This window comes from Camelus bactrianus, chromosome 25, assembly GCF_048773025.1.
Source record: "Camelus bactrianus isolate YW-2024 breed Bactrian camel chromosome 25, ASM4877302v1, whole genome shotgun sequence".
In the NCBI taxonomy this organism is placed as follows: domain Eukaryota; kingdom Metazoa; phylum Chordata; class Mammalia; order Artiodactyla; family Camelidae; genus Camelus; species Camelus bactrianus.
This window is the reverse complement of record NC_133563.1, coordinates 6,393,285-6,403,269: the sequence shown is the minus strand read 5'-3', so window position 1 is coordinate 6,403,269 and position 9,985 is coordinate 6,393,285. Positions and strand designations below refer to the sequence as shown.

Here is a 9,985-nt window from a genome sequence, read left to right as displayed (position 1 = left end):
TAAGGCACAGCAAAATGTTCTTTAAAGATGGAAAATAGAACAAGGCCTACTGAAGTACCATCAAACACACAGGTAGTTGTGCGGCTGCTTGAGCAGATCTGGAATGACCACCGATGACAATAAGAACGTCAGATTCTCCAAAGGACTTGCACACACTTAGGATACGCTGCATATATATGTGTGTTTATCTGTCAAGTGTTAGGGCCACGGGGAGGCTCTAATGTCCAGGGAAAAGGCTTTTGCCTGAAGTTGTGTAATTGATTGGTTGGAAGACCTGATTTGGTGACAGCTAAGTTCACCTGTCTCACTTTGTGTACAGAACTCCATTAACCATTGCTTCCCAACCATTTCTCTGCTGAACTGGGGATCATCTAAGGGAGAGAGAAGAAAAAAAAAAACCAAAAAACCCCAAAACTTCAAAGGTAATTTCTTTCTGTTCTGAACAGAAAACAGTCCTGGGTTTTCTGGTTTAACAGAGAATTAAGAAGTAAGCATGCATCATTAATTTCTATGCAAAAACATCCCTCACTTCAAAGGGCAATTAGTTGATAACATTTCTATCTCATGTCGTGATGAGGTTTTTATGCTAATCATCACATAGCAGTAAATTAATCATTTGGGCACAGTTAGCGAGGATGTATATTTCATGAGACAGATATAGATATCAAGATCTGTTTGATATTTACTCAAGGTAAAGGGAGGCATCCGAAGTTATTATGAGGGGAGCATACTGAGCAAATAGGCCTGTGTGGCAACGAAATGTGTGCAGGGTGGACGCGGGAGGCTTTTCAAAACACTCTTGATATCATTAGTGTAATTAGTTTGAGGAAGTTGGGAACACTCTGGGGAACTTCAACTCCAAATCATTCACAGACACACCAGAACCCTCAAAACCACATCTTAATAATGTCAAGGACAAAATCAGCAATCAACCTCCTTTACCTGCTAATCCTCTCCTTTTCCTATTACAGAATTCACCCTTTTCACATTATACAATATTTAAATGGGTTTCTCTTTTCAATTCGCACTTCAGTCTACTCAGCCAAATGAATCAGAAAAGCAACTTGACCCTAAAGTCAAATTGGAAAGCTGCTACGCACACAGGAAATAGGCCACCACTCAAATAAGACACTGTTTCTTAGCAGATGAACAGTGCCTTTTACAATTGATGGAAAATAAGAGAATTGCACTTTAAAATGCCTACAGCTATAGTTACTCAATAGCGCGTGCCAGGCTCCATGGCAGCCTGGTAGATCTCAGTTATTAGGACGTACAAGTAGAACTGCCATGAGAAAAAACCCTCTAGACCTCTCCCTTTCTTCATTCTTCTTCCACCCTCTATTTTTCCAACTCCCACGTAGTTCTCCATAATTCCTATTCTATTCGTGCTGACAACTGACCTCACCAGCACACTCCGCCACCCACATGTTCACCCCGTCCCCCAACCCAACTCCTCCATCCTCCTCCAGTAAGGTAGCAGTAGGGGGCCCAGAGTGGATGGGGATCAAAATTTTGCTCTATAGTAGCCTCTCTGAGCCTCAATCTTGTTATTGGCAAAATGTGAATAAGCCCCAACTTCACAGAAATATTATGTGAACTATATAAAACATAAATGTAAAATAGTCTTATCATGTGTCCGGTGATAGAGTTTTAATAAGGCAATTGGATTATAGATACTTGATTTTTTTTCCCCAAATGGTGTCATATCTTTTTTCTGTTAATTAAAATTCCATATCTCATTTTAAAAAATTCTAATAATATAAAAAGGTACAAATTAGAAAGCCAGATGCATCCATACATTCAATTAAAACCATACTACAATTGTGTATTCCTCTACTCCTTCAATGAATAACATAAAACCAAAAAAAATTGGCATTACTGTATTTGATTTAATGTTCAAAAATACATGCATAAAAGCCAGAGGGATTCCAAAGATTTATCCAGTATTTACTCTCAAAGTAGAAACAATATTCTTATATGTGGCATAAAGAAATGCCTCAACTGTGATCCCAACCGTATGTTGATTCTATGTAGGGATGGAGATCACTCCTTATACTAGAAACAGAGAATTTGGAAAGTATCAAGAAAGATGATATCAGAAAAATATGAAACAGTGTTGTGCTTTGTAAATGACCAGATGAAGTTGTTAGGTGAAGAGAGGGCTCCTGAAACTGCAGGCCCAGGATTCCTCGTCAGAAAGGACAAAAGGGCCTTCGCCCTTGTTCCTACTAAGACCTGGGCAGCATCTCTTCCAAGTCCGCAATGACGTAAGAGACGACAGCCCAGACAGCGGCAGCAAGATTCATCTGCTTTGGATCCATGACAGTCATGGTGTCTCCGTGGGAGTGATGGAAGGAGAAGTATTTATAGAGGTCATCGAGCAGACTGGCTCCTGGGGAGGAAAGGGGAAGAATTCTTAGTGAGGTACTTTGGAAACCGCTGCCCCCTCCCTGCTTCATTCCTGCCTGCTCCTATCACACAGGCTGCAACAGCAAAATAATGATGCTCCCAGTCTCTTTTGCTGCAAGAAATGGCCAGGTGACACCATTCTGGTTACTAGGATATGAGTGACAGGCTGTGGGAGAGTTCTAGGAAAGCCTTTACTTTGATGACAAGAGTCAGGAAAATGCCCTCGTGCTGAATTAAAAGGAGATGAGAAGTTTGGGACTGCATGAGGCAAACAGCCCACACACTAAAAATGGCAGAAGGAAAGGACAGAAGGAACCCAGATTCAGAAAATATTGCAAGCCCATGAGCAAGCTCTCCACCACCTACCTCTGGGCTTCCTGCTCAGTGAAGGAAAAGAAACTTTATTTGAAAAGCAAGTGATAAAAGTGTCCTCTTTATTTATAAAAATACAGTATATGTATATATATATATATAGGTATCAGCAGAGTGCAAATCACGTACTTCCTGGATACAAAAGAAAGTCAATATCCCTTTGCTCACATTTTTCTTCTCAAATCATTCATTTATTTCCCATAATATTTCCCAGCAACCTCCAAGGGCACCAGTAGGAGTCTCTGCCCCACTGGAAAGCTTTTCTTCTCACTAGTGAAGCTTCTCTCTAGTTTGAGCCATGGATCAGAGCCTCGGGAATCTTCACAATTCTTAGTCACCCTTCAGAACCTACTGGTTCCGTTTTGTGGGTTCCAACAGCAGCTCTTTAGCCTCTGACCTAATTTATTTATTTACTTACTGTTTTACTATGAAATATGTACATAAGATTATGTGTAATATACATAAATATATATTATAAAGGGTGACAATATAAAAGTTCACATATGTTCATAACTCAATGTAAGAAAGACATCACCAGTACTTTTGAAGCTCATTGTATGAGCTCCTTCTCACGCTCCGTGGATCCATTCCTCCCTCCAGAGGTATCCGCTATCTTGTTCTGCTTGTGTGCTAACTACTCCTTGCTTTTCTTTAGTTTACCATACACATATGGTGCATATATATCTCAACATTCTCCAGGGTCTAAACGTAGGAGCGGAATTGCTGGGCTATAGGGCATGCACTTGTTTAAGTTTATTATGCAATTCCAATGTGCTGTCCTTTTCACGTCCATTGTCAGTATATGAGCCTTTCTCTTGCTTCATACCCTCTCTAGCACTTGGTATCATCCAGCTAATTTTTGCTAACCTGGTGGGTGTGAAATATTATCTCATATGGCTTGTTTAACTTTAGTTTTTTTTTAAATTACTGAGATTGAGCATGCTTTCACATATTCACTGTTTTGGTCATTTATGTTCTCTTTTGTAAAATGCCTGTGCTTGCTTTTTGCCCATTTTTCTTTTTCTTTTTTCCTTTTATTGAAGTATAACTGATTCCGTTTTTCAACTGATTTGTTTTTCTTTTCTTATTGGTTTGTAGGAACTCTTCATATATTTTAGACACTAACTTTTGTTGGTAGTAAGTTTATATAAATCATTTCCCAGTTTGTGGTTCTTTTCCCTCTTTATCATGCATTTTGAAGAAGAGATGTTCTTACTTTAAGGCAGTTGAATTTATGAATAGTTTCCTTTATGATTTTCACTTTCTATATCTTGTTTAAGAAATCCTTCCTTACCCTAATAACATAGAGATATTCCCTGGTGTCCTATTCAAAAACTTCTAAAGTTTTGCTTTTGATTTTTAAATTCTTTGTCCATTTAGAGTTAGAATTGGTTTCTGTGTAGGTTAGGCTTCCATTTTTATTTTTCAGTTGTTCCAGCAAAATTTATTGACTAGAACATCCTCTTTCCCCCACTGATCTGCAGTATTGATTTTGCCATATGTCAAGTTTTCTTATATTTATGGGTTTGTTGGGGGGCTTTCTGGTTCTGTTCCAGTGGTCTGTTTGTCTATCCCTGTGACAGTACGATGGTATCTTAATTACAACTGCTTTCTAATCCTTGTTATCTGGCAGCCTGAGTTCCCTCACCTTCCCTTTTTTTCTCCTTCAGGAATGTCTTTGCTTCTTGACTGTTTGCTCTTTCAAATAAAGCTTATAATCATTTTAAAACTGAACCAAAGTATTTTTGGAGTTTGATGTTAATTGTGTTAATCTACATATCAGTTTGGAGAGAAATAACATCTTTGTATTAGGATATTGTGTCCTTGTCCATGAAAATGCTGTGTTGATATGTTTCTACTTTTGTCTTCTGTAATGTCTTTAAAGTTTTGTAATACAGCTTGTTTGGTGTGCCTTTTGTTAGTTTTCTTTTCTCCATGGCTTATACCTTTTTTTTTTTTTTTTTTGGTAACTGTAAATTACACATTTAAAAAAATTTGCATTTTTGGTTTGTGGCTGTCCATTTTTAGTTTCAAGAATATATATCTGATTCATAAAATGGCAAGTGTTCCTTCTTTTTCTACACTCTAGAATAGTTTGTGTAAGAGAGGAGTGATTCATTTCCTGGTCATTTTGTAGAACTCCCTGTGAAACCATCTAAGTCAGATACTTTCTTCAATGATTAGAATTTTAATGGATGATTCAATTTATATCCTGGTTATTGGGCTATTCAGGTTTTGTATTTCTTCTTGCATTTCTTTTGGAAATGACATTTTTCTAGGAATGTGTAAACTTTGCCAAATATTCAAAATAATCAGCATAAAGTTGTCAGTAATGTCCTGTCTTTACCTCTGTTTAAGTCTGCAGCGTCTGCAGCGTCTGCAGCGTCTGCAGCATCTGCAGGGAGCACTCTTTTTCATTCCTGATACTGGTTATCGGAGTCTTCTCTCTTTTTTGTTCATCAGTTTTGCCAGTAGTTTGTATTACTCTTTCAAAAAAAAAAAAAGAAAAGAGAGAGAGAGACAATTTTGGTTTTTGGGGACTCTCTCTAATGTAGACTCTCTCTAATGTTTTTCTTTCATTAATTTTTACTCATTTTTGTTATTTCCCTCATTCTTTCTTTGGGTTAATTCACTTTTGCTTTTTTAACTTCTTGAGTTGAATGTTCAGTTTATTACTTCGTAGACTTCCCTTGTCACTGACATAAGCAGTGAGGCTACAGTCTTCCCCCTATTTCTGCCGTAGCTATCGAGATCCCACTAGTCTGATAAGAATTTTTATGATGACTTAGTTCTAAATTTTTACCAATTCCTAGTTTGATTTTTCTTTGACTCATGAGTTAAATTTTAATTTTCAAAGGTATGGGGTTTCCTGCAGATAAAGCTGGCTACCAACATTATCTTTGAAAGGTCCCAAATGTAAGGCTGAAATAGACTGAATGTAGTTCATAAATGGGGAGCCTCTGGGGGCCAGTGGGCAGGAAGGTGGGAGACTGGAGATGGCCCTGAGGGAGACACTCCAGAAAAATATGGAGGCAGAGTTGTGTAAACACCCATGGTGCTGAGGAGATGGCTGGGGAGGAGGTGCAGTCTGGGGGACAGGTGACAAGGACCAGGGCCAGATGATGATACGCTAGCCCCTGAAATTCCCTGGAAATCATGTGGATGAAGACAACTAAACTTCCCAGTGAAAAGGCCAGCAGTCCATTTGCAAACCAGAAGGCTCTTTATGCCTGGGGCTCATAGCACACCCAGGAGAGACCAATGTATGCATTTCCTTTGGCAGGAGCTAGAAGCATTTTTTAACAGAAACTGTGACATTTTAGAACTGGTGAGGACCATGCACTTTCTGAATCCCAGACAGCATCAGGTGGGTGTCAAATTCATGTCCAAGTTAAGGACAAAATCAAGAAGTTCAAAGAACGGAAGTCACCGAGGGTAGATGGAAGATGAATCAGAATTTTGGACTTTAAGAAACAGGAAAGGACATTTAATTCCAAAAGACAGCGTGTGGCTTGCTTGGGGCTGTTGTCTCCCATTTAGAGTTTCCTACAGACATGTCATGATAGCTGACAGACACGGCTCCAAATTCCACGTTGAAAAATAGAAGCAAGACATATTTGGGCATGCCCTCTTCAGGCCTCTGAAACTCCCTTTCTGTCTCAGACTGAACAGAAACTGACTGCCAGATGGCTGGGAATTTGGCTGCCTCCCTGTAGAACTAGCGACTTAAGGAAAGCATTTCCTCCGAGGCCGTCGAAGTTCCCATGAACATTTTACAAAACTAAAACAACTCCAGAAGGCGAGGCACCACCAGTGAAAGCGCTGATGAGCACAGGAGAGAGGAGAGAGGGCCTGTCGGTGGCCTCGCAGCTTCGTCTCTGCAGCTCCAAGGAGACGTTTGCTCAGCGACAGCTACTGAGCTAGGAGACCAGCACGAGGGAGAGCCTGCATTTCCATTTCTGAGAGCACCTGACATCACTGGGGAAGGGGAGGTGGGGGGGATGTTAACTATCCTTAGGGTTAAATGGCAAAGTATCTTTTGACAGGTAGATGAGCTCTGAACAGGGCATCATCAAATGCATCCTGGAGTAGGGAAGCTGGTGGGACGGAGCCCGCTCGCTCTGAAGGCGGAGACTCGCCTCGTGGAAACAAACTTCAGCATTATTAGGACGGCTCACCTTTAGGAAATTATTTCTCAGGGAGGTTTGGGATTTAAGGATATGAAGACATATCCTTGAGTTTGTCAGTCAAGGAGAAATTGGACCTAGAAAGGGAGATACATAGAGGTTAGAGTCAGTTAAGACTGGGTTCAAGTTCAAACTGTTTTGCTTAATAACTGGGTGAATTTGGGCAAAGCACGTAAGGTCACTCAGCCTGTTTCCTCACTTGTGAATGAGTAAGGGCTGATGATACCCTAAGTTCAAGATGCCAGTGAGGACTAGTAGGCACCAGTTAATACCTTATTATAGATATTATGTATCCATTAGGATGACCCAGCATAGCCACAGCAGCACCATCCATTAAATACAACTTGAAGGATTTAAGGTTCTGATTTAATAAATCAAGGTTCTGATGATTGCTCTTAAAGACCGAACAGCTGGACGGGGGTGGTGGGATCTCTTGTATGTGACCCCATCTTGACCCAGGTTTGGATTATTTTCCCTTCTCCTCCTCCTTTCCGCGCTTCTCCTCTCTCCTCTCTGAATCCCTTTTTGTTAACGTTCATCTCACAAAATATTCTCCAGCTGTGTGACTGGGTGAAGATGGTCCAATGAATATTGTGAGAAATACCTGCCCTGCTCCCTTCTGTTCACAGCAGATTCCAAACTTCACAGAGCCCTCCCAGTACTGAGTGTGGTCTGTGCAGGATATCCAGCAAGATTAAACGAATACCTGCTAATTCCCAAAGAGATGGGTGGGGAAATACACAAAGATTCTCTTAGCCTCCTTTATTGTAGGCTGACTCTCATTCATATGTAATCAGTGGGTTTTCATGTACACAAATTAGGCAATTTATGTTATAAGAAGTTTCTGAAAACCTTAAAAGTTTAAATTCAAGTCTGTTATTTCAGCACATACACGAGCTACCGCAATGCTGCATGAAGGAGGCACTCACAGGCAAGCAGCTGTGGAAAATCCATTTCCCCTTTATAAACAGATCTTGAACAGTCTGGGGTATGCAATTTAATTACAGTGTAATGTATTACAGACATTCCCCTGATCATAATAATTATGGGGTTAGAGAAGAACGTTATGGTCTTAACTTAGTCTCTGCAAGAAAACTTCGTCCCCCTAGAATCTACAAAATATAAAGTACATTTAAAGTTTAATTAAAACTGCTATTTCTTTCAGCAACATTATCAAAGGAAAAAAAAACATTATTACCAAAACAATTAGAAAATCAATTCGTAGAATTTGCAGACATTTATTCTCTCTTTTCCAAAGGGGCAGTTTTATCTCTACTGTATTAAGTCTCACTGAAAATTAGAGTGAGACGCAGCTAATTAATGGCTCCCTAACCCACAGCTCTCCAGAAGAGAAAGTAACTTTTAAGAGGTAAAGGAAAAAACAGCAAAAAAAGGAAAGGACAAGACAGGACAGTACAGCAAAGGGAAAATGTCCCAGATCAAAACTCCATGAAAAGTATTACAGTTTTAGTTTCTAAATTCTCACCTTATCCAGGAATTTCCAAGCCTGTGCTAAAAAGTTTCAGGTGTGCTCCTAAGACCTTGCACCTTCCATCTCTTTGGAAAACTTGGATTCGTGGCTGGGATAATTTTGATCACAGAACACGGGTCAACACCAGCATATCTGGAGGCCCTCGGGTTCACCGGGACCTAAACCTGTGATAATGTTTCATCTTTCCATAAAGCTGAAGGGCCGTGTGGCAGTAGTAAGGCTAGTGAGCTACCACCGCGTGAAGATGGCACCACAGGCCCTCCCAACGTGAGAGTTCAGCAGGAATGCTACTTTTTGTCGAGCGCCTCCTGTGCACGGAGGGCTTTTTGGAGATTATTTCATTGAATTTCCCAAGTGACCCCGTGAGGAAGTGATTGTCATTAATAGATGGAAAATCGATTTAAGCAACTTGTCTAAAGTTACACGGTAGTAAGCAGTAGAGACAGGATTCGAATCCAGGGGTCTCTGATCTGAAAACCATGCTCCTAACCGTTTTCTATGCCTTCTCTCACAGCCCTATGCCAGGACATCTGTAACAGCTTTTCCCCCAGTTGGAAACTGTGAATGATTTGCTCCACTGGCTGCTCTGGTCCCCCATCCCTATGTTGCTTCATGACAAGAAGAAGGAGATTCAAGCTGGAGGCATCCCAGGCCATAAAATCGAGTGAACACTTGGCTGTGTTCGCACAGTAGGCTCAGGCAGTCTAGACCCTCTGTCGGAAGACGACCAGCAGAGCCCCTCCTGACACCAAGGCCCCGCTCTCGCCGGGCCACACCCCGCCAGCCCTCCTAGGGGCTCCCAACCACCCTGTGTAAACCCACCCTCCCCTCTGACCATTTGTTACCCCCCACCTGCTTCTTCCCCTCCCTTTTTCATAGCACTGTCTATTCCCTAAAACTATATTACTCTTGTGACGATTTATTTGCTGCCTGTCTTGCCCACTAGAAGGTAAGAGCAGGGATTTTGTCTTTTTCACTCTGGTCCCGAATACCTGGCAGGTAGTAGACGCTCAGTAACTGTGTGCTGACTCACTGAATGGATAAACGAATGAATTATTAAACGTCTAACGGGGCAAAGGCAGAGGTAGACACTGGCTTCGTTCTGCCTCTCCACAGCCATTTCTGTGAAGTAAATCCCATTTTCTGGGGATTCTCCTCTCAACTGCTGCCTTGGGGAGTGACAGGAAGATTCTTGTTACCAAAACCATAGGACATTTCATGCAGAAGCTGAGCTCCGAACTCTCTATTATGGACCACTCAGTGTGTGCCTCTGCTTTCCACCACTGTCACGGGAATTACCCACAGCCTGAAAATAAGGCAAAGAGGTGGCGGCACAGCCTGTCCATGCCACGCAGGGGCAAGTCCACGCAAAGATTATCTCGGACGACGCACTTAGTTTGACTCACCGCTTCCCATTGATTAAAGGTCCCGGACTTAGTGATGCTATGTGATAACTCGCAGCTATTTAGCCTGGAAGAGATGGAAATTATTTCTGTCCCATAGAACAGTTGTTTCCAAAGGTTAC

General features: G+C 41.2%; 1 protein-coding gene across 4 annotated transcripts in view; it reads right to left on the bottom strand.

The window, feature by feature from the left end:
* Nucleotides 1-1,869: 1,869 nt before the first annotated feature.
* The window catches only part of CPQ (carboxypeptidase Q), a 390,372-nt gene continuing 382,256 nt past the window's right edge, over nucleotides 1,870-9,985 (bottom strand). For 3 of the 4 annotated variants that reach the window (XM_074353133.1, XM_074353132.1, XM_074353130.1), the window contains one exon: nucleotides 1,870-2,392. In XM_074353133.1, coding sequence (XP_074209234.1) covers nucleotides 2,229-2,392 — 164 coding nt within the window. In that variant the 3' untranslated portion in view covers nucleotides 1,870-2,228. Of the gene's footprint in view, nucleotides 2,393-5,128; nucleotides 5,268-9,985 lie in introns of all 4 variants that reach the window. The other variant, XR_012502314.1, reaches the window with a different exon arrangement.